Here is a 24,459-nt window from a genome sequence, read left to right as displayed (position 1 = left end):
CAGTTGAATCTTAGTTTTGTTTTGTTTTGTTTTATTGGTTCTGAACCCAGGGGCACTTTATCACTGATCTAAATCCCCAGACCGTTCTATTTTTTGTTTTGAGAAAGGGTCTTGCTAAGTTGCTGAGGCTGGCCTCAAACTTGTCATCCTCCTACCTCAGCCTTCCAGCTATCTGCAATTTAACTGTGTGTCTAATATGCCAGTGACTTCAGTAGGTTTCTCTTTATTTAAAACAAGCCGTCATACCATTGAACAAAGTTTAAATTATTGCTTTAAGATACTTGATGTATATCTTTAAAAATGATATCTGTGTTTTTCACTGGGTTAGGTAGTACAGTTTAATACAACAAAGACATACTTTCTGAAGAAAATAATTGAATAACATTTCTTATTCAGTGGCCAAAGGATACTGTCTCCTTTATTTAAATTAAATATAAAAATTCATAAATATATCCATATTTTAATTTAGCATGTTTTTTCATTAGATTGTTAGAAAAAAAGCATTGCCTGATAGCAGTGAAGACCGAGATACAAAAGAAGCTCTGAAGCAGTTTGACTTCTTGGTTTCATCAGAGGAAGGAGACAGTGAATCTAGAAGTGCAGGCGATGGAACAGACTGGGGTAAGGGGAAGCATACTGCCTCCAACCAGAGATTTAAGTAAATAAAAGAAATTAATATTTTACCATGAGGGCCACATCTTGAAGAGCTATGATGTTGAAATGTTGAACATCCAGTGAGATTTTTAACTACTGTTGCCATTTATTCAGGGAGTGTGTGTTTAAAGAAAGTTGTATAACAAGTTGCCTTATCTTTTTTTTTTCTTTTAGAATAAGCAATACTCTATGAAAATAATTTGAACTCAAATGTAGAATATTTATTTTCTGCCTAGACAGTAGAAACTACAAATTTGCATTTTGTGGAAACTTAGTATGAAATTTTTAACTAGAGGATTTTGAAGATCTCATTTCTAGTATCTTTTGTGCAACAAAGAAGTAGAATGTAGAAAATTGTAGTCTTTCATTCTAAGTCAGATTTTGACAGTGTGTACAGGAAAAGTGTTTTTTTTTTCCCCTCAAATTATTCTAAATGAATTTAATAAATCTCTTAACAAGAGTTAAAACAAATATTTGGAGGAAACTTCTTTAGCATAGGTCATTCTAGTAGTATGGAAGTAAATTTTTATTATCAATAAGGTAGGATATGATTAAATCTTCAAAAATGATTAATTCCTTAGGTTTATATATATCTATGTAAGAAAGAAAAAGAGGGAAGGTCTAACATTTGGACAAGTGTTTCTTTATTGAGGGAATATAAAGTTGCCTATTATTTTAATATTTAAGTTTATCTTTATAAAAGCTTCTTTACTCAGTTTTCTTAAAAGACAAACCAATGGTTTCTTATTTGAAATATATTTTTTTCCCTTTAAGTTAATACTTTGTCCATAAAAATAAAAGTAATTAAATTGTTTTGAGGGATTATATGTTTTTAGATGTATATACACCACATTATGAACTTTTCATTTACTTCCATTCAAACAGCTACTTTAAATACTGATTTCAATGTACCTTCAAGAACTAGAATATACATCTTAATACTGGAATACAGATATTACATATGTTCAAATATTGTTTAGTATTTTTGCTTAAAATGAAAATTTTTGTTACATTTTTAGTTATAAACATTAAAAATATTAATATAAACACAAATTTTTAATACATTGCTTTTCTAAAGGAAACATAAAAATGTTCTAAAGCCAAAATGGAAAAAAATATTTTTTCCTTTTTAAACTTGTGTTAAAAATTTTGTTTGGAATTTTCCTTCTTTACACTTGTGTCATCTTTATATAGGAACTGATAAGAAGACTTGTCCATTTCCAATGGACAAGTAGAGTGAACAAGTTGGGTAAGTTCAGGGAAAAAGGTTGTCTAACATTTTTAATAAACAAAAAATATTTTTGAAACCTATTTTTCCACCTGAAACACTGCAATGAAAATTCCTTGGGATCTCAAAGAAAAGAATGTTTTTTCTCTGTAAATTGCTAATAAACTCAATAGGGCAAGATCTGGAAGAGTTAGATATTATTTGAGTGTTTTTCTTCAGCATTCAAGGTAGCCTTTAACTCTCCTTACTTCTCAGAAACCATTATAATGTTAGAGGTGTTTGCTGAATTTTTAAGTGATTTTTCCTATTGAGGAATTAAACAAGTTACTATTATTTTACTTTGATTGGAATTTTCAGTGAGCAAATGAAAGCTCTCAGTTCACTGGAGGTTTCTTTTATAGTAGTTTGGCCCTGTGCATTTTAAGAATTTTTTAATTTAGCCATATTCAGTGGCACTGCGTGCCTGTAATCCCAGCAACTCAGGAGGCTGAGGTAGGAAGATCAGAAGTTCAAGACCAGTCTCAATAATTTATTGAGGCCCTTAGCAACTCAGCAAGACTTTGTCTCTAACTAAAAAATAAAAAGGGCTGGGGATGTGGCTCAGTGATAAAGCACTGCTGGGTTCAATCCCCAGTAAATACACCCCCGCCCCGACACACACACTAAAAAAGAATTTTATAATTTAATTCAAAGTACTGTGAACAAACTAACAGAACTATACTGTAAATCTTGTCTAGTTGAGTGGACATTTAAACCATTTTAAGTGTTCACACCATCCTCTCTTCTACTCCACCCCCTTAAAAAAAAGTTGTACTTAGGTTAAGAATCTGATTAGTTTCTGGCACGTAAATAGATATATTATACTAACATCTTCCATGATCTTCTAGTGCTATTGTAATGAGTCTATGAAGGTTATGAAAGTGCTAAATTTTTGCTTTAATAGACTAAAGACCTTCCAGAATTCAAAACCTATGCAGTTAAATTTATTATTACAGCCAGATTAGAGAAAGTAAAAATTTTAATTGTTAGGTTTTTTTTGAAAAATAAAGTTTATTCCTTCTGTTTTTAGATTATAGTTACGTATTTAGAAATGTTGATGTAAAATTGTTTTTAATAAGTGTTATATTCAAAGGTCCAAAAAACAGTTTTCTAAACTAGATTGAAAGTTAAGATGTTAAAAATAGATTTCTATTTATTCTGGTTCATTTCAAATAATTTCAAAATTCATTCAGCAAATATTGAACAAATGCTGTCTATGTACCAGGTTTTCTAGAAGATTCTTAACCCCCATGGTGCTCACAACTTAGTAAAAGGATCTAGGCAGTAAGCAATAAACATAACAAATGATATTGAATGTCAGAGGGTGATAAATGCTATGGAAAATAGAAAAAGTAGAACAAGGTCAGGGATATAGGAAGAATTGGGATTGGATGGGGTGGTAAGAGCAACTTACAGTTTAAAATAGGGTAGCTATGGTAAGCCTTTTGAGCAAAAGACTTAAAATTGTGATGAGGGATTTGGCCATGTGGCATCTGAGGGAGAAGAAAATGAGAGTAAGTGCCATAAGATAGCAACATACCTGTCATGCTTAAGGAATTCAAGGGAGCCAGAGTGTCTGAAGCAGAGGGATTGTAGTAATAAATGACCATTTTATATAGGATTATGTCAAATGCTGCTATGGGAAGGATATGAGTAGAAGGGTGACATAATCTGACTTTTAAAGCTTTATTATGCTTCAGATAGACTACCCAGAGAACTGTTGATAATTGTCTTATGTGGTGAAGGGTAATCATTTTTGCAGTAATTCTAGCAAGAGATCATAGTGGCCAGAGAAGTTGTAGATGTATTGAGAAATCAGATTCTGCTTGTGTTTTGAATGTAGAGAAAGTGAAATATTTGATGTGAAGAGGGAGGAAAGGGTTTTGATCTGAACAAATACAAGTATGAAATTGCTATCAGATGAAATGGAGAGCCTGTGCATAGAACAGATTGGTTGAGTAGAGGAGATTGGGAGTTTGGTTTTGCCCATTTAGTTTGAGATGTCTGTTCAATTTCCCAGTTGACAAGTAGAGTGAACAGTTGGTTATATGTATCATGGATTCAAACTAGAGTTCTATGCTAAAACTTCCAATAGTATTGTATAGCACATAAATTGTTTTATATGGTAAGTATAAGTATATAAATATTTACTCTTGTTGTTTTTTTTTTTTTTTTTTTTTGGTACCAGGGATTGAACTCAGGGGCACTTGACTACTGAGCCACATCCCCAACCATATTTTGTATTTTATTTAGAAACAGGGTCTCACTGAGTTGCTAAGTGCCTCGCTTTTGCCAAGACTGGCTTTGAAATTGTAATCCTCTTGCCTCAGCCTTCTCAGCTGCTAGGGTTACAGGCCTGCACCACCATGACCAGTAACATATTTACTCTTTAAATAGTCTTCTCCTGAAAAAATGATTAATTTCTTGATTTACCAGAAGTTCTGAGTTTCCTGTTTTTGGAATTTATAAATAATCATGTCATTTAAATTATTTTGCATTTTGAATGAAAGCTACTTAATAAGTTTTATAAAAATCTACTTATAAGGCCAATAAAATAAAAATCATCATTTCTTGATGAACACATGCCAAAAGTATAAAACTCTTAAAGGAGAACGATCATTGGATACTAGTCTGTACAGTCTCAGTAATTGTCTCTCATCACATAAGTAAATATTGAGTGGTTTTTTTTTTTTCCAGTCATTCCTAATGGCATTTAGAAAATGGAATGAAAAATGAGAGGTTCTTGATGTCTCTTTCAAGGGAAGTTTGTTAATTAGGAAATCGATTTGATTATTATTTCTTAGCTACTGTATTTTGTGCAACTTAAATATCTGATGAATAAATAATGACTTTATTTTAGCTAGTGATGCTATGAAGAAAATCGTTGTGTCTTTCAGACATATTGACTTACAGTGTTCAATATTTTATTGAAAAAGGCTGTTTCATTTGTTTTACTCTGTTTAGAAAAGGAGGACCAGTGTCTCATGCCCGAAGCCTGGAATGTGGACCAGGGAGTAATTACCAAACTCAAGGAACAATACAAAAAGGAGAGAAAGGGGAAAAAGGGGGTGAAGAGTAAGTGGAAAACATTGTATTTATAAATAATAAATCTTGCCTCTTTTACATCTCCCAAGTTTTTTTTTTTTCCTCCAATGTTTTCCTAAAACTACTTACTCTTTTTCTTTTTTGCTCCTTACTTCTTTCCTTTTCACCTGCTCTCAGGGGTTGAAATTAAATTGTTAGCTATTTGATTATGAACTTAAAATCATGATCATGGAATCACAGTATATCCCAATAACAAATTTAGAGCATCGTGAGAGTGTTGGGCTTTGTATTCAAACATGATGATAAATTGATTTTTTAAAGTATGTATGTTTAGCTGGGTGTGGTGGCACACACCTGTAATCCCAGCAGCTCGGGAGGCTGAAGCAGGAGGATTTCGAGTTTAAAGCCAGCTTCAGCAAAAGCGAGGCACTAAGCAAAGCAACTCAGTGAGACCCTGTCTCTGAATAGAATCCAAAATAGGGCTGGGGATATGGTTCAGTGGCCAAATGCTCCTGAGTTCAATCCCCAGTACCAGAAAAAAAAAAAAATATGTATGCTTCATTATAATGATGTTTATTTCCAGTGGCAATTTATAAATCTCATCTAGTATACCTCATTGGCAAACCACTGTAATCACTGCTTATAATTTTAGATCTTAGGAACAAAAAGAAATTAATTTCTACCCCTGAATATTCTTTGTGTTCACAATACAGTTCATTTACTCTCACCAATATATGTTATACAGGGCACAGAGTCAAATACACAACTTTAAAAAGTATTTGTTTTCTAATTTAAAAGTTTGGGCCAATTTAATTTATAGTAATATTACCAATTGCCTTTTTTTTCTTTTCAATAAATTCTGTGCCACATCAAAAACAAGCCAAAATGAAATTTCTAGCCCTGTGAATCATATAACTTGCTATGCAAATGAAAAGTTAGAAATAGAGCTAGTTAAGTATGAAAATGGAAATACCAAAACTTTCAAAACATCCCTAAAAACAATCTGAATTATCTTTTTAGGAGAGCAAGACTAAAAACTTTCTTGTGCTACTACCCTCATTGACAATATGATCAAGGATCTCTCTTCTGTTGGAATGGGAATTTCATCCTTTGAGATATGAAAGTAGTGTAAATAGAGGTTGAAATCTAAACTTAGTGAGTAATATATTTTTATAAATAGCAAAGGACTAGAGGGTTGTCCTCCCCCACTTTTTACTGATGTTAAAGCTTATCAAAGATCAGTCATCCCTATTAAGATATCCTTTTACAACCTAGTAGTTACTTAAAAACATTTAAGTCTTTATTTTAAAGGATCTTTGAATTTACCATTGTTCAGCTTAATTTTTAAAAAGGTTAGTGTCCACTATTGATATTAGCATAATCTCAACAATTTTATAATGAGAGATGATATAATTTAGTGCTATGTAACATAGATAATATTAATATAAAACATAAGAACATTCTGTGCCCTTTATTCAAATATACTGGTAAAAAATTAACAAACATAATGAGACATAATTTTACATTCCTTTTTGAAGCCATGGCCAAACCAGGCAAACTGAAATTTTGAGGAAAATGTCTATACTGTATATTGATATATTTCCTTAGGTTTTTATACTATAAAAATGAATATCCATAAAGATCTTCAGATTGGAAAGGTAGCCAGAATTTAAATAGAATTCATCTATTCTTACATTGATTATTTAGTTCTTTTTACAATATCAAGGTGTCACTATAGTCAGAATTGAGCACGTGAAATAGAAAAGTGCATCATTTGACTGGAACAGTATTCCTACTAACAGAAGCAATTGAATTTCTTCATTTTGGGATAATGATCCATATTTAGGAATATAGCATTTTTTTGGTATAATGAAGAAAAATGACTCTGGGGAGAAATTTTAATGTCTTTCATTATTAATTTCTGTTTTTCATTTTTAGTTCATGTTGTCTTGATAAAATAGCAATGTGGTAACAAGCTGAAGATTTATGATTAGAAAAAGAATTGAAGCAAAGCTTTGAATTGGTATATGTAACACTAATTTATAAACTACTATAAATATTTTTAATTGAAACATTACCCACTGGAAAAATCTGAGTCCTTTTAATTAGTCTAATGGAAATATTTCCAGTCAAATTGTGTACTTCAGACCTACTATCTAGAAATATATTTCTAGGTATTAGTTAAAATTTCTTAGAAATAGTTGTATTCTTTGCTGGTTTAGGGGAAAACCATAACAGACTATGGGTAAGATTTTCCCATTCTTAATTAAACTTGTAACAGGAAAAACTACCGAAGATCTGTTTCAGCCTCTATCCTATATAAAACAGTCAAAACAGGGATGTGGGAGAAGGAAGAATCAAAGCTCAGGTAAGTAATCTGCAGGGAATGAGACTTCACCTTGGGTGTCATAGCTTCAGGATGCAAGGCAGTGAATGCACCTTAATTTATACACAGGGGTTTTATTGTTTGGTTGGGTGCATAGTAGGCTCACAGTCTTTGGAATCTGTCTTCATTTAGAGCACTGTTCAGTGGTTCGAGTATAGAGTAATGTGAGTTTTAATGTCTACATAGGACATAAGCATTCTTTTTTATGGAAATAATATTTGTTAGCTTAATTTATAAAATATATGTAAAATATAATTGTTTTTCAAGACAAACTTTTAGAATAAAATGAAAACTTTGAAAATAATTGCTTCTTATTAATCTATGAAGATGTTTCTAAAGGTAAATGTTGGCAGATGTGAAATAAATTTTGTGGTACCATTTTGATGGCAGTTCGATAATTCTGTTCCCTCTTTTTTGTGTCCCTACCCTTTTTTTTTTTTTTTTGGCTAGGGCCCAATAGGTCAAAACTACAAGATATGCTTGCTAATTTGAGAGATGTTGATGAACTTCCTTCATTGCAGCCATCTGTGGGTTCACCTTCCAGACCTAGCAGCTCCAGGCTTCCTGAGCACGAAATTAATAGGGCAGATGAAGGCAAGTACTTGAGACACTCTGGAGCAAAGAAAGCACTTGGACATAATTCTCTAAATTTAGTCATTATAAAAGATTGTCCTATCTTGGAACTTTACTTTTTGATCTATATAATGTTCACCAAATACAAGCTTTCTTACATTCAAGGGATGTTGATTTCAACTTCTATCTTTGGAGTTTAGGAAAGAGTGCATAATTTAAAAACCCACTCTAAATTCTGGTTTAGAATATCCTCCAGCTTCACAGACATGTAAGAAAGGCTCTTTATATACCATTCCAACACTGAGAAAATCGAGTCAAAAAAATAGGTAGTGAATGTTTACTTTGAGACTCATAAATATTTTATTGAGTATAATGATAAACAAAAAGGACAAAAAGTCACCTGAAGGCCTTGTCACATTTTCTCTTTTCATATTTCTCTTTTCATGTTTCCTTGTTCTCTTTCAGTCCTGGTTCACTTTTTATATAGTTATTATATAGAATAATTCTAGTTTGTTTTATACTTAACATAAAAATACAAATAATTTCAAACTATAATACTCTATATTATATTTTAGATGAGATGAAGCCATTTCCTTTTGAATATTTATATTGTTTCCATTTTTATTTTACAGTATAATCCTGGGGTATATAAATATAGTTCTTTGAGGTCTGGGGACATAGCTGAGTGGTAAAACACTTGCCAATCATGTACAGGCCCTGGGTTTAATCTCTAGCACACACACACACACAAAAGAGATGTGTGTTCAATTGCTTATGACTGATGCTTCTTGGCCTCCCATCCACTTTCAGAAGAAGCTTCTGTAGTCTTTGTATACACTATGATTTTTTACTTTTTATTTATTTATTTGACAGTACTGGAAATTGAACCTAGGGGTGCTTTACCATGAGCTATGTCCCCTTTTTTATTTTAGATTTTTTTTTAATTTTGAAACAAGAGTCTCACTAAGTTACTTAGGTCCTCCCTGAATTGCTGAAGCTGTCCTTGAACTTGTGGTCTTCTTGCCTTAGCTTCCTAACTCACTGGGGTTGCAGGCATGTACCACTGCATCTAGCTTTAGTCATGAGGCTAGTGTCATGTTTAAGAGGCATGTTAAATAATTTTATAAAATCTAATTAGTAATGTTTGTGGCCTATAGGGGCCACAAATTTCTTTTTAAAGTAATTAATTAATAGGGGCTGGGGTTATAGTTCAGTGATAGAGCGCTTGCCTAGCATGTGTGAGGCACTGGGTTTGATTTTCAGCACTGCACATAAATAATTTTTTTAAAAGGTCAATCCCCTACTAAAATATTTATATATATATATATACACACACACACACACATAATTTAAAAAAAGAAAGAATTGTGGCCTGTAGTCCTTTAAGTTCTGAGGCCATAGAGAATAATCAAATAACAGTTATGCCATATTGCTGTGTCTTCAGTCCATAGGTCCAGTGTCTGGCTACTGGTATATGAGGAAATCAATGTTGCCTTGTTCAGGTTTTACTTAACTAAATTGAGAGCAGTAGTTAAAATTAGCTCACACAATGTGTATGGTCAATCCCAGGAATCTTAGAAATTTTTTAGAGTTGTCTTATTTCATCTGAACAAAGTTATTTGGAAAGATTAGAGATGAAAACAAAACAAAAACTTGGCTGGAGACAGCCTCATGGTCTCATATGAGTCATTTTTTTGAATTTTTGGCATGTAAACTACTATTCTCACTTAAACAATCCCCACTCTGTATTAGATTTGTTTGGATCCCTCAGTGATGTATGATACTTCAGGTAAAACCCAATTTTTATTATTGCTGCTATATTGTATATTGGCTTGATAACATCTTTTTGTTTTGTTCTGACAAGAATTTTATGTAGAATATCTGTGACTGCTTTAAAAAAACAATTTTATTTAACAAATATTATTAGATATGACTGAATATAATGAAAAACATCTTGTAAATATATTTTTCTACATATACTAGTTAATAAAACTGACTTGTTTCTTTTGAGAAAAAGTTAATTTACCTCTTTAGCAAATAGTTTGAACTGAACTACTAAATTCATCTAATTAACTCATAAATGTTTGTCATCAGTAAAGGAACCATCTCTAGGAAACTATTCAAAGACTATCTCTGGCAGTTTGTCAGAATAATTTTTCTTTACAAAGTGACATTTTATTATTGACCAAATAAAAATTTATTTTAATTTGGCATTTTATAAAACTGGTTCTTCTATTATGGTTGTTGAAAGAATTGGATTGTTATGCCCAGAGTTATAAAGGAAATATTTTCAAGTTTATTACAAAGTTAATCTGCATCTTGAAGCACAGTTGGCAGCAGTGAAAGTGTTCAAATGAACTTTAAAAAATTTCTTTGAAATGAAAATTTAAATGAAATAAAATATACCCACAGAAAAGTGCTAAATAATAGGGTATATATAACTTAGTGAATTACCGCAAAGTCAGAATTATCACCCATGCATGCTACCACCCCCAAGGTCAAGTACAACATTACCAAGCCATCCATGCCTTGGTTGTGTCCCTTCTAATTACAGCCCTTTTCCGCCTCCCAGAAGTGATCCTGACTTCTAATCCAACATACTAATTTTGCCTCAAATAGGCACATTTTACAATTTTAATCATTTTTACTTGAAAACATCTATAGTCTTCTAGGTTATATCAGTATTTTTTTAATGAGACCAGCAGTGTTCAGAACCAATTGTTATTATATGTTTAGTAATTGATAGAAATTATTTGAGACATTAGCATGAAATACTTTCCTTCCATTGTAGTATTATTCTATATAGTGAAAAGGAAAGAATAGAGGTTTTTAGTGTTTCTTTTCTTCTCACTTCAGTGGAAGCACTGACATTTCCTCCTTCTTCTGGGAAGTCATTCATCATGGGAGCAGATGAAGCCCTTGAAAGTGAACTAGGACTTGGAGAATTAGCTGGCCTTACAGTGGCCAATGAAGCAGATTCACTTGCTTATGATGTAAGTAGTTTTATTTTTGATGTTTTTACTCAGTTTTAGAAAATAGAAATTTAATTTTATAGGGGAAAAAAATGTCAGTTGTAAATTTCTTCACAAGTATAGACTTGGTTCAATTTTAAATGCAAACTTCGAAAAAAGATAAATATAAAATTAAGCCAGTATTTTTCCAAATAATCTAGAGATTAAAATTATACACTTTACCTAAATCCATAAATCAGTTGATTTGTATATTGGTTTTGGTTAGAGAAAGAGTTGCACAAGTTTGGGTTTTATTTTGTAAAAGTTGAAGGATAACAGGGGTTAGTTGAAATATGCCAACCTAAAACAACATTTGCCTTGTTTCTTAAATACATCAACCAGTATTCTGTTGAAATATGATTTTAATTATTGGTAGTCAGAGATGTATACTTCCAGATGTGAAGACTGACTGTCAGAGATTTGAACCAAACCTGAAACCCTTGTATGTTTGTGCATGCATTTACTTAATTCCAAATGTTGTTTTATAAATGCATTTTCTCCACAGTAAATTTGTCAGAAGAATTATTGCTTGTTTCACAGGTAAAGTATTTATATAAACTGTCTTAACCATTTCATTAAAATCTTTTCACTGAGAGCTTATTCTCTCTGCTGGAGAAGATAGTGTGACCCCTGTGGCCAATACTGGGTATGTAGAATGGATCCTCAAGTAAACCACAGGGTGATAAAGAAGCACTCCTTACTACACACTTCTCTTCCTACAAATCAAAACCTCCAACTCTCTTTATTAATTCCATTAGTAAGTCTTTTGGGTTCTACCTCCAAACACAGCTGAAATCTGTATATTTCTTTTCACCTCCCATTCATGTCTATTTTTTTGTTCCTTACCCAGAACTAGTACAGTAACCTAAACAGGTTTCTTCCATTCCTCTCCGCATATGAAAAAGTTTTCTGTTTCCAGTGTTTTTATGTTTTACATTTATCTTTTTAAAACACCATTTAGTTGATTTTTACTTTTTTCATGACAGCCTTTTTCTTTTCAGTAGAGCATTCAGTCCATTTCTTTTTAAAGTAATTAATTGATATATTTGGTTTTAAATCTATTGTCTACCGCCTGTTCTGTTCTCTTTTCTCTTTCTATTTTTGCCTACTTAGGAATTATGTTTTTATTATTGCAGGCCTCTGACCCTCTGTTATTTAGAGTTTACACAAGCTTTTGCTTTTCTTTTAATAGTTTCTTTAGAGATTACCATAAAATCCTTATTAAAATTTTATTTGTGAAGGCCTTAGAATACTTTGACTCTCTTTAACTCCCTCACTATTTAACATCATTCTTGTTATATATTTCTAAATGTATATCTTCTATAAGTTATCATTGTTTTTTATACTTTATATTCAGTTAGGATTATCTATTTTACATTTTGCTTTTTTTTTTCATTCTTTCTTGCATGTCTCACTGTCCACCTGGGATCACCCTAAGAACACTTTTAATACTTCTATTTAATGAGGTTATATAATTCTTTTAGTTTCTGGTTTTTCTTAAATTACTTTGTTTAGCCTGAGTGGGTTACTGTTATCTCATATTGAATTCTGGTTGGCAGAAGTTGTTATTGTTTTTTTCCTTAACTTTAAACATTATTTTATTGTCTTTTTATTTTTATTTTTTCTTACTAAAGTCAACTGTATCATTTCTGTTATTTGTCATTTAATGGTAGCCTGATTTCTTTGACTGATTTCATTTATGTCTGTTGTTAGGCAAGGTCTAGTTTTCTTCTTATTTAAATTTCTGAGGGTTCTTAGATCTTCATGGCTTGGTGTGTTGTCATTAATTTTGTAAATTTCTCAGCCATTTCTTCTTAAATATTAAATATTAAATAATGTTTTATCTGTAATTAAGCCTACCTATTGAGGTTTTACAGATTTTGTTTCTCCAATCATTTATCATTAATTTGCAAATTTTTTTCAAATTTCTTTATCTTGAACATAGTAAGCATGACTATTTTAAAGTTGGAGACTATAGTTCTATTACTATTATGTGTTGTTTCTTCACTTTTTAAATATGCCTCATCTTATGTACATGGTTATTTTTATGTCCAAATAACTACATTTGAAAATTTTTCTATAGAGATAACTTCAGACCTAAGATTATGTCTTTCTCCATAAATATATTTTATTTGCTTTTTTCAGATGTCTATAGCTGTTAGACACTTGGAATCACATGTTCAATTTTTGGGGGAGTAGGAGTTCCAGGGATTGAACTCAGGGGCACTCAACCATTGAACCACATCCTTAGCCCTCTTTTGTATTTATTTAGAGACAGTGTCTCACCTTGCTTTTGCTGAGGCTGGATTTGAATTTGTGATCCACCTGCCTCAGCTTCCTGAGCCTCTGGGATTATAGGCATGTGCCACCATGCCCTACTCTACTTTTTATGTTTGAAAACTGATGTATGGTCCCTGCAAGGGCTTAGCTTCTTCTATTCACCTTTATTTCTAGGATGCAGCCCTTTGAAATCATAACCCAAAACAAAGTGATTCATGAAGTTTTCCCTCTTGACAGGTTCTAGATACCAGTTCCTATCCCTATGCCATTATGAACCCATCAGAAGCACTATTTAGTCTCTCAGCCATCCCTTTTGGAATCAGTAAACACTTCTGGGGAAAAATAACCCCAGATTGAGCTAACCTCCTTAGGCCTTGTCCTGTGTTCACTTACTAACCCCCTACCTTCATCCCTTGCGCCGTGACAGCTGGGTTTTTCTTCACATTTTTGTTGGTTATTCATTTTTGTTTGTTTAATATTTAGTTCAGCTTTTCTACTTGTCCTTAGTACAGGGGTAGTCCATATTACCTAATTCATCATGGCTAGAAATAGAACCTCACGTTCCCTCTCTGCTAACTCCAAAAAGAGTCTATCCAGCATCTAGTGAAACTTGTTAGTCTTCTCTCTAATGTTAACAGGTTTATAGATAACTTAGGTTTCCAACTATTACCATAAATTTTATTTTATATATTATAATTTAGTTTAAGTGACTTGGTTTTAGAGTCATCCTAGTTGTGTTAGTAAGCTTTCTGTCATTGTGTCAAAATGCCTGAGATTACCACTTATAAGAAAGGAAAGTTTATTTTGGCTTGTAATTTCAGATGTTTCTGTCCATGGTTAATTGGTGGGTTGCTTTTGGGCCCCTTGTAAGGCAGTATATAATGATGGGAACTCTTTTTTTTAATATTTATTTTTTATTTGTAGTTGGGCACAATACCTTTATATTATTTATTTTTATGTGGTGCTGAGGATCGAATGCAGGGCCTTGCCCTTGCAAGGTGAGCACTCTACTGCTGAGCCATAACCCCAGCCCTGAGGAGAACTCTTGACAATAAGGAAGTAAAAAGAAAATAAAGAGGAGCCAGGGTCCCAATATCTTCTTCAAGGCAACACTCCTAATAACCTAATTTCCTCCCACTAGGCCCCATTTCCTAAAGGTGCCACTGCCTCCCAATAGTGCCACAAATTGCCCATCAAGCTTTCAACTTACAGGCCTTTGCGGGACATTCAGGATCCGAACAATAGCATTTGTGTAGATCTGTTTTGCATTATTATTTGATCCATTTTCATATGAAATTATATTAACTTTTTTATTTCAAGTTTCATGTTTCTTCAAAGCAATCCATTGTTTATATGTTATTAATTTCGCCTTTTGGTTTGGTTATTTACATTTTAAAATTATGGGTTTTTTTTTGAAAGTTTCATATTTTGATGGTTAATAACAAATCAGTAAGAGTTAATGTTAAAGGTAGTGTTTTTTTCCCCTCCCTAACTAAATCTATAGGTGTCTTTGTTTTCTTTCTTTAATAGATAGCAAACAATAAAGATGCACTGAGGAAGACTTGGAATCCTAAATTTACATTAAGAAGTCATTTTGATGGCATTCGAGCACTTGCTTTCCACCCCATTGAACCTGTTTTGATAACAGCATCAGAGGATCACACATTGAAAATGTGGAATTTGCAGAAAACAGCCCCAGCCAAAAAGTAAGAATATTCTACTTTAACTTTATTTTTATGTTTTGGTTACATTTTTTAGCAGGAAAATATTTTTAAATTATTTGCTATTAAGTTTCCCAAATATCTCTTCTAGTTTTCTTTACCTCAACACATAATTGCCCTTTTATAAATCTCATGTTAGGTTGGAAAACTGATGTTTAAGAAAAAATTTATTATCTCTGGTTTCCCCAGAGTTTTTAAATGCTGATAATAGCCCTTATGTAGTGGTTGTCATAATTGGGAAGTCCCATGTCTCTACTGAAAATTTCTACTGTTTTGGTAAGCAGGTATGGGTAGATATGTTTAAAATGATGAAACCTCCACCCTGCTCCATTATTTACTAAGTTTGGACTTAATGGGTTGGAGGAGAGGAAAGGCTAATGGGGTAGGGCACCTCTCTTTGGTCTTATTTTTTAGCCTTGAGTCTTTAAGTATTTTCCATACCAACCAATATGTCTAACTGAAAGACACTGTTGCTTTTACTTAGCAGCTAGTGTTTGCGTTGACCCTTTGGTTCTTAAGTGTCAACAGACGTGATTTAGCACAAACTTTTTTTTATCAAGTCCCAAGCTAGCCTTAATTCCACTTGGTGTGGTGCTTATTGGAGTTCTTTTCTCCCTTGGATCACATGGTACCGAGCTAGCTTGTGCCAACAAGGGCCTTACTGCTGTGTCGAGCACTTTTAAAAGTGCAAATGAGCATCAAATGAAGGAGGTTATACAAATTTTATTAATGGGAGAGGAAATCTATTGCCCAGTTTAAAGGAGATCATTGGCAATCATGCTGAGAATCATACATAGGGTAGATAAAATACTTGATTTATCAGTCTGTAATAGATAGGTCAACCCGATCTTGGTATAACCAAATGCAACTTCTTATGGATTAGTTATTTTCCTATTTATACATTGTGCCTCTTGCCTTTTTAGTTATTTGGTCACAATGTGCTAGTTTTAGTTCTGGAACAATCATTGAGCAAGAGATGTGAATGTTTCATTATATATTCTTTACTGAAATTTAGAAATATATTGAAACAAGTTACTTGCTGATAATAACCTAGTAACATCACATGAAAGTAGCAGTGACACATTTGCTTTTGAACTTAAAACTTGGAAATGATTTGAAGACAGTGAATATATGCTTATATAAAGTACTGTACAATAATGTAGAAAATGGTAAATACTTGACTTTAAATCCAGTTGGCCTGTTAGGTAGTATAGTGTAACCCATAGTTATATCCTTAGTACCTTAGTAATGAGCAAACTGATGACTTGGACAGTTTCTGTGGTATCAAGGATAGACCTTCACGGAATTACAAGGAAATTAAAAGTATCATTTGTTGAAATCCTGTTATACATGGTTGTAGTCCTTGACTATTTTAAACTTGTAGAATCCTTGAGTGTGGTGCTACCCCCGTTTTTCTCTTATTTTAAATATAAAGGATTCTGAAGCACTGAGAGACTAAAATTGCTTATTTTAAGTTAGCTAGTTAATGACAGAACTCACCCTTCCAAGCGTATGTTGAATGCCCTGAGTGAAGCAGTCTCTCCCTTAAGTCAAATAGATTATGGCAATGCTAAAAACATTGTAACAAAGTGTTATTAAACAAGGAGCTTAATACCACATGAAAGTGTGATTGAAGTTTTTTATGTATCCTGTGACTGAGAATGGTATACTACCATAATGTCTATTTCTAAAAGCAGTATTATGATGTATATTGAGTTATACATTTTACTTCTGAAATTTAAAGTAGTTGAATTTGTCTTCTCTCTCTGATTTAGGAGTACTTCTCTTGACGTAGAGCCTATCTATACTTTCAGGGCTCATAAGTAAGTATTTTTTTTTCTTTATTTTAAATCAATATATTTTTTAAAATTTATTTTTTAGTTTTAGGTGGACACATTATCTTTATTTTACATTTATGTGGTGTTGAGGATTAAACCCAGTTCCTCGTGCACACTAGGCGAGCACTCTACCACTGAGCCACAACCCCAGCCCCTAAACCAATATTTTTTAAACAACTTGATTAGGTTTTTTTTTTTTAACTTATGTATTTATTATGTAAGTTTCATATTTAGTAGTGGGTTTTTGGAATATAAATGAAACTGACAGATAATATAATGCTAAAAACAAATTTATCACTACCAAATAAGAATCCTTGCTGGATTTTTATTTGTGTGATGTTTAAATTATGTTTGTGAGAGAGAGAGAGAGCAAGCGAGAGAATGTGTGTGTGTGTATCAAGTTTTTTATTGTAAGCATATATATTTTCTTGTTTCCATTGAAGCACAAAGATTGGTATATTTTTTATATAAGGGATTATTTAATCAATTTTTTTTTAGATTTTTGCAGGCTACATACTATCTGTATTATTTGTTTTTAATTTTTGTTTTATTTGTTTTGTTTGAAAATCAAACAAACGTTTTGATAGCATTTGACCTGAGGACCATCATTTACCAACTTCTGATTTAGCAGAGGAAGAATAGTATTGATAGTATTTTCTTTCATTATAAAAAGCAGAAAAATAGAAATCTGTTTGAATAATTAATTAAGCATTTGTATTTTTAACAAATTATACTCTAGAATTGATTTAAAAAAAAAAATAGCAGTTTATACTTACCTGTTTATTTACTTATATCCCAGAGGTCCAGTGCTTTGTGTAGTAATGAGCAGCAATGGTGAGCAGTGTTATAGTGGTGGTACTGACGGACTGATCCAGGGCTGGAATACCACTAATCCCAACATTGATCCCTATGACTCTTATGGTATGTGATTCAAGGTTCTGAAGGAACAAAATGTTTTCCTTTTAAACATTTTTACATCATTTATATATAAGGACAAAATTGGATATTTAAAAAAAATAATAGGTAAGACAGAAGTTTGTCTTTATTTTGTTAAAAATGCAAATTCCTACCTTTAGGAATCAATTTGATATATAATTCTAAAAGAAAGAAACATTTTTCATGAGAAAACAATTTTCATTCTCCCAAGGTCTTACTGATTAGAAATACTGACTTGATTGACAGTTGATGTCTTCATTTAGTCATCTGCCTGGTACTTAATTCATTGTTACTAATCTCTAATCATATTTCATCACTGTTGATAAACGACTTTGAAGTAAAATGAATGTTGTCATTATCCCCTTGGTAAAATTATTGGAGGGATGTAGGAGCTAATAAGTTTTAAAGTCCATGCCACCAAAATATATAAGACTTTAAAACTTTAGAAATGCCCTTTATTCTAAGGAATAGTATCATAAGTCATAAATCCATATGATAATCCATCACTAGATATCATCAGTTTTCTTGCAGAAACTGTTTAGAAATTGGCTGTTTTGGATTTTGGTTAAGTTCTAGGATGGTTTAAAGTGTCATTTGTCAAAAAAGTATATTTGAATTTTATTATTACTTTAAATTAATTTTACCAACAAACCTAAGTAAACATAAATGCAGTAAATAAAAATATTCTCCAACATTTATGTAATGAATATTAAACATATCTTATGAAAAGTAACCTCTCCCTTCCTGCAGTTCTCTTACACATTTATCTGTTCCATGTCTTTCCTTACCTCCTTTACCTCTCTCCCAGGGAATCAGCTGTTCCCCATTTTATTCTAGGCCAGTCCTTCTCATTTTGCTCTTGACCTTATTCTTTCTACACTAGAAGGGACTGTACTTTAATCTCTGTGTCTCCTTTGGGACAGCACTCTAACCTCTTGACTTCCTCTTTCTCTGTCTTCTTAATTAAGCCTTACTCTGTTTTCTCTCTCTTCCTTCATCATATCAGTATCTCCCATCCCAGACAAAATCTTTCCCTTATTTTTTTGATGGTATTGTCTAAAAAATATAATTACTAGTTACGAATGCCATGTCTTTGCCCTTTGCATCATCCTTCTGTATTCTGTCTTCTAGTTACATCACTTAAACATAACAAGATTGTTGGTGAGCTAATTGCCCAATCTAAGAGTATTTTTGATGTGGTTAATAATGTTAACAAGTCCATTTTTTTTTTGGAAATTTGTTATTTCATTGGCTTTTTGATAGTTTTTATGATGGTTTCTGTTCTCTATCCTTCATAAATTCCTTTTGTTTCTCATCTTAAATATTGGCATTTATGAAGACCCAGATGCTAAATCATTCTTTGTAGTATATATACATTCCTTGGGAAATTAAACCTACTTCTGTGGTTTTATATGCTGTTGACTCACAAATCCTTTTTAAGCTGCAGAATCTCTGTAGAAAATTTCAAAGTGTCTGTCTCATCTGTACATCTCAGCATGTCTTTGTTTCTTTTTTTTAGTTGGTGGCATTATTGGAATTATCAAAACTAGAAATCTAAGAATTTTCCTTGATTCCTTGCTTTGGCATACTATCCACAGCTTACTAATTACTTAGTTTTTTTTTTTTTTTTATATGACTTCCTAAATATTTTCTGAATTTACTCCTTCCCTTGTACCACTGTCCTAGCTTAGGTCTTTATCATTACTCTTCCAGTTTACTGAACCAGTTCCTTTGCTTTATCTAATTCTGTCCAATCTGTCTTCTGTACCAGAGGCAAGGTTACCTTATTTAATACTTACTTGCCCCTTCTGCTTCCAGGAAATTCTTCAGTGAATCTCTAATGGCTATCAGGATAATTTCCAAGTTTCTTAATATGGCATAGAAATCCCAGCATAAACTAGCTGCCTCTTCTCATGCACTTTCTGCTTCATAATCCACACTCCATTAATACTGAACTGCTCATAAATTTCCTTGCACATCAAGTTTTTTTTTTTTTCCTTCTGTGATTTTATTAGTGCTGCCTCCTTGCCAGGCATGGCTTCCCTCTATTCTCTTATTGACTGACGTCTATATACTCTAGTTGACATTCATCTCAATTACATTCTGTGGTAACTAGTATCTGTCACTATCATTATACCTCCAACATAGTGTTTTGAGGACAGGGTAGGATTGTGTGGCATGAGCATTACTCATAGTGCCTGACACACAGTTTGTCTTCAATAAACATTTTATGGTACATCTGAGAGAGAATATAAGACCCATAATACCATTGGCATTTCCAGACTTCATTTCTGTGAGACATCTTGAAAGCATCACTTCATAGAATCTTTGTCAGAATTAATAACTATAGTTTCCAATTTTACTTTTATCATAAGACTGCTAAGGTTGGGGTTGTGACTCAGTGGCAGAGTGCTTGCCTGGCATGTGTGAGGCACTGGGTTTGATTGTCAGCACCACATGTAAATAATAAAATAAAGGTCCATCAATGACCAAAAAAAAAAAAAAAAGACTATGCTAAGAGACAATTTTCCTGCCCCATTATCCCACATTATTCATATCCTAGTTATTTCTCTCTGAGAATTAAGGATTTGGGGATTCTTATAAGTCTTGGTTCCTCTCAAGTATGGATAATTTAATATTCGAACAATTGTCATTGTACAATAGGATAGGTGGCCAGAAAGAGATATAGCCAAAGTGCTTAAGAAATTCAGAGAGGGGAAGACCTTTGTTCACTTCCTCAGACAGTATGAGTTGTGTTTTCTCCAAAGGTAAATTCAAATTAAAAAAAAAAAAAAAAAATCTAGACAAATGGAAGGATAAAAGGAAAGGGGAAGGATGTCCCTAATTTTCTTAAAAGGAAAATGATGTGCTTTTAAATTTTAATTTTGAAATGTTAAGTTGTACATTTGCATATTTCCAAGCCAGTTTTTAATTGCTGCAGTATTTGAGAAGAATAATAGAAACTGGGGAATATATTTTATACTGTGATAAGGTGCTTTTGTTTAAATATTTCACTTTTTCTGGAGGCTAAGTATCTTTATGATTTGTTTTCCTTCTGATTTGTGTTTTTGCTATTTTATATAGATCCTTCTGTCTTAAGAGGTCCTCTGCTAGGCCACACAGATGCAGTCTGGGGTTTGGCATACAGTGCAGCACATCAGCGTTTGTTGTCCTGTTCAGCAGATGGCACTCTTCGTTTGTGGAATACAACTGAGGTGGCTCCTGCACTAAGTGTATTTAATGATAATCAAGGTATGTATTTTAAAAAATATTTTTCTAAATCCTTTATAAAAACATCTTATTCTGAAAATAAGCCAATAAATTAATGATTCTAAGAACTCTTACTGTTTAATGAAGACTGTTTGAAGCAACAGAAGAATATTCATTTGAATTTCCAATTTATGTGTAATTTTTTTTTTTTTGGTACCAGGAATTGAACCCAGTGGTGCTTAACCACCAAGCCACATCCCCAGTCCTTTTTCATATTTTATTTTGAGACAGGGCTGGCTTTGAACTTGTGATCCTTCTGCCTCCAGCCTCGTGAGCCACTGGGATTACAGACATGTGCCACCATGCCCGACCTATGTGTAATTCTTAAAAGCATAATATAATATTTGATGAGAAAACATTAATCTTAAATTTTTAAAAATTGAGATGCAGTGTATATACAGTGAAAAATATAGATCTTAAAAGGTACACTTGAGTGCATTTGATAAATGAATACAACCCTTCATTTCCCACTATTAAGACAGAACACTTTTTTCACTTCCCTAGAGCTCCTCTGACCTGCCAGTCAGAGAATAGAATACAATTGTCTATTCTAAAACTTCATACAAATGAAATAATATAGAGTGTACCTTTTAGTGTCTGGCTTTTTACTTACTAGAATGTTTCTACAATTCGGTGTCAGTTTATTTCTCTTTGTTATTTTGTTATTAGTGTTTCATTAAGCCATAATTTTGTCTGTTAATTTATCTGTTGATAGATACTTGGGTTGCTCCATTTGGGGCCTATTATGAACAGAGCTGCTAGGAACATTATATATTTTCATTCACTATAGGTGGGTAGAGACCTCTAAGTAAAATTGGTGGGCTTTAGGATAGGTGGGTTTTTGTTTGTTTGTTTTAAGTATTTATTTTTTAGTTTTAGATATTTGGACACAATATCTTATTTTACATTTATGTGGTGCTGAGGATTGAACCCAGTGCCTTATGCATGCTAGGTGAGCACTCTACCACTGAGCCACAACCCCAAACCTATTTGTTTTGTTTTTTTTTAACTTTATGTGAAATTGCCAATATTTTCCCACTGACTGGAATGTGTGAGAGTTCCATTTGCTGTATAGCCTTATCAACATTTTGAGGTGTTTTCAGTCTATTTAATTTTAGCCATTCTGGTGGATATGTTGTAGTATTTCACTTTCGGGTTTTTTTTGTTTTTTATTAGTTATTGATGGACCTTTGTCTATATGTGGTGCTGAGAATTGAACCCAGGGCCTCACACATACTAGGCAAGTGCTCTACCACTGAGCCACAGCCCCAGCCCCCCACTTTTTAGTTTTAATGTTGCATTTCTTTGGTAACATGTTGAGCACTTTTTTGTTTCTTAGTTGGCCATTCATATATCTTTGGCAGTTCACTTATTTTTGAACTGTTAGCTTGCTTTAATTAGATGTTGAGCCATCAGATTATTCCTTTTATACGTATTATTTTTTGTGTTTATAAATATGCTCTAAGATTTAACTATTCTAACAGTAAATTTAAAATTTTTTTCCTGAGTTATCATAACTTATTTTTAGATTTTGATATGTTGCCTGAATTTTGAATTTTAACAAATTATTTCTTATCTAATTCCTTAATTTTACTGACATAAAATTTCTAACAAGAGATGATTTTTTTTTTTTTTTGATGGTACTGGGGTATCAAGCCAGAGCCTCACATGAGCTACGCAAGCACTCTACCACTGAGTCACTCCTCCAGCCCAATATGGATTTTTTTAAATGAAGAATTTCCGTTGGGTGACTCTAAGTACCAGATTGAGATGGAAATAGCAAAATTTGTAGTCCATAATTGTTTTCCATTTGCTTTCTAAATCAAGGTTTATAGTCCATGAATATATTAGCAGAATAGCGGGTAGAAGATATATAAAACAGGTAAGGACAATAAGAGACTAGGGCAGAAAGTTGCAGAAGAAATAGTGTTCATTGAGTGTCTGTGAAAAAGTTCTTGTTTTAATGGTAAACCTTATATACTTCTTAAGGAAATCATACTATTACTTGAGCACATTGCTACATTTTCTATATTTTGAGCACATTGTCAAATAAATCCTTTAATTGCCATTCTCTAAATATGTTCTCTTTCAGAATTGGGAATCCCTGCCTCTGTGGATCTAGTGAGCAGTGACCCGAGCCATATGGTAGCATCATTCAGCAAAGGGTATACAAGCATCTTTAACATGGAAACACAACAACGCATTCTTACTTTAGAATCCAATTTAGATTCAAGTATGTATGCCAATTTTTAATGGTTTACATTTGGATCAGTTTTTTAACTTAATCAGTTATAACTATGTCAACTATGTCATTACAAAATATTCTGCTTCCTAAAGCTCAGAACACATTTTGCTTAAAAGAGTATAATGATTTATAATTGATTTTTAAGGGTTAACTTTTACATAGATTTATAACTATATTATTTGAAACAGGATTTGAATTATCCCACATATGAGTCAATATTGATTTATAACACACAATTAATATTCAGTTCTGTTTGAAGAAGGCATTATTATGAATAGAAAATAAAATATGTTTATAATTCTACCCTTTATTATATTTATTTTTATTTTTTGGAGGTACTGGCTTGAAGTCAGAGGTGTTCTACCACTAAGCTACACCCTGAGCCCCCTTTTAATTTTTTATTTTGAGACAGAGTTTCACTAAGTTACTAATACTGGTCTCAAACTTGTGATTCTTTTGATTCAACCTTCTGAGGTGCTGGGATTACTCATAATTTCATTTTTAATCAGCTTTATATTAATTATATAACTTAATACAGCTCACTACTAACTAGAGTGTAAATCACACTTTGGCTATCAGAATTCCAAATATGAAACTTTTATTGGATATAGGAAATCAGAAAATAAATGCTTTTTCAGATTATGAAGAATATAATGGGTTTTTTTTTTTGTTTTTTGGGGGTTTTTTTTTTTTTTTTTTTGGTTTTTGGTTTTTGGCTTTTTTAAATGGCTGCTGTCTATCTTTAGTTATTTTTATTTTTATTTTTTGGGGGGTACTGGGGATTGAACTCGGGGGCAAGTTTAAGGCCAGCCTCAGCAACTTAAACAAACCCTGTCTCTAAAGAAAAAGAGGGTTGGGGATGTAGTTCAGTGGTAGAGCACTACTGAGCCACATGCCCAGCCTTATTTGTATTTTATTTACAGACAGGATCTCACTGAGTTGCTTAGCACCTCACTGTTGCTGAGGTTGGCTTTTGGGATCCTCCTGCCTCAGCTTCCTGAGCCACTCAGATACAGGCATATGCCACCACGCCTAGCTTCTATCTTTAATTATAATCCAGGCAAACATAATTTAGGTTACAGTTGAAGAAAAAAACATACATGTATGCTGTTGTTTTAATCTGAGAACTAACTTTAAAAATAATTACATGAGTGTGTGTGTACTTGCATATGCATATCCAAACACGTACATGTGCATGCATGTGTGCTCATGTGCACTTACTTGTCTTTCTAT

General features: G+C 32.6%; 1 protein-coding gene across 2 annotated transcripts in view; it reads left to right on the top strand.

The window, feature by feature from the left end:
• Strn (striatin) overlaps window positions 1-24,459 on the top strand; it is a 104,899-nt gene that overhangs the window by 67,046 nt on the left and 13,394 nt on the right. Inside the window, exons 7-16 of one of the 2 annotated variants that reach the window (XM_076832844.2) lie at window positions 486-621; window positions 4,886-4,996; window positions 7,248-7,334; window positions 7,803-7,946; window positions 10,782-10,918; window positions 14,747-14,922; window positions 16,713-16,760; window positions 17,575-17,696; window positions 20,796-20,963; window positions 23,074-23,214. In XM_076832844.2, the coding sequence (XP_076688959.1) occupies window positions 486-621; window positions 4,886-4,996; window positions 7,248-7,334; window positions 7,803-7,946; window positions 10,782-10,918; window positions 14,747-14,922; window positions 16,713-16,760; window positions 17,575-17,696; window positions 20,796-20,963; window positions 23,074-23,214 (1,270 nt within the window). The remainder of the gene's footprint in view (window positions 1-485; window positions 622-4,885; window positions 4,997-7,247; window positions 7,335-7,802; window positions 7,947-10,781; window positions 10,919-14,746; window positions 14,923-16,712; window positions 16,761-17,574; window positions 17,697-20,795; window positions 20,964-23,073; window positions 23,215-24,459) is intronic. The other variant, XM_076832845.2, reaches the window with a different exon arrangement.

The sequence above is a fragment of the Callospermophilus lateralis genome, chromosome 14 (assembly GCF_048772815.1).
Source record: "Callospermophilus lateralis isolate mCalLat2 chromosome 14, mCalLat2.hap1, whole genome shotgun sequence".
Classification (NCBI taxonomy): domain Eukaryota; kingdom Metazoa; phylum Chordata; class Mammalia; order Rodentia; family Sciuridae; genus Callospermophilus; species Callospermophilus lateralis.
The sequence above is the reverse complement of the archived record's forward strand: the minus strand, read 5'-3'. Positions and strand labels throughout refer to the sequence as shown.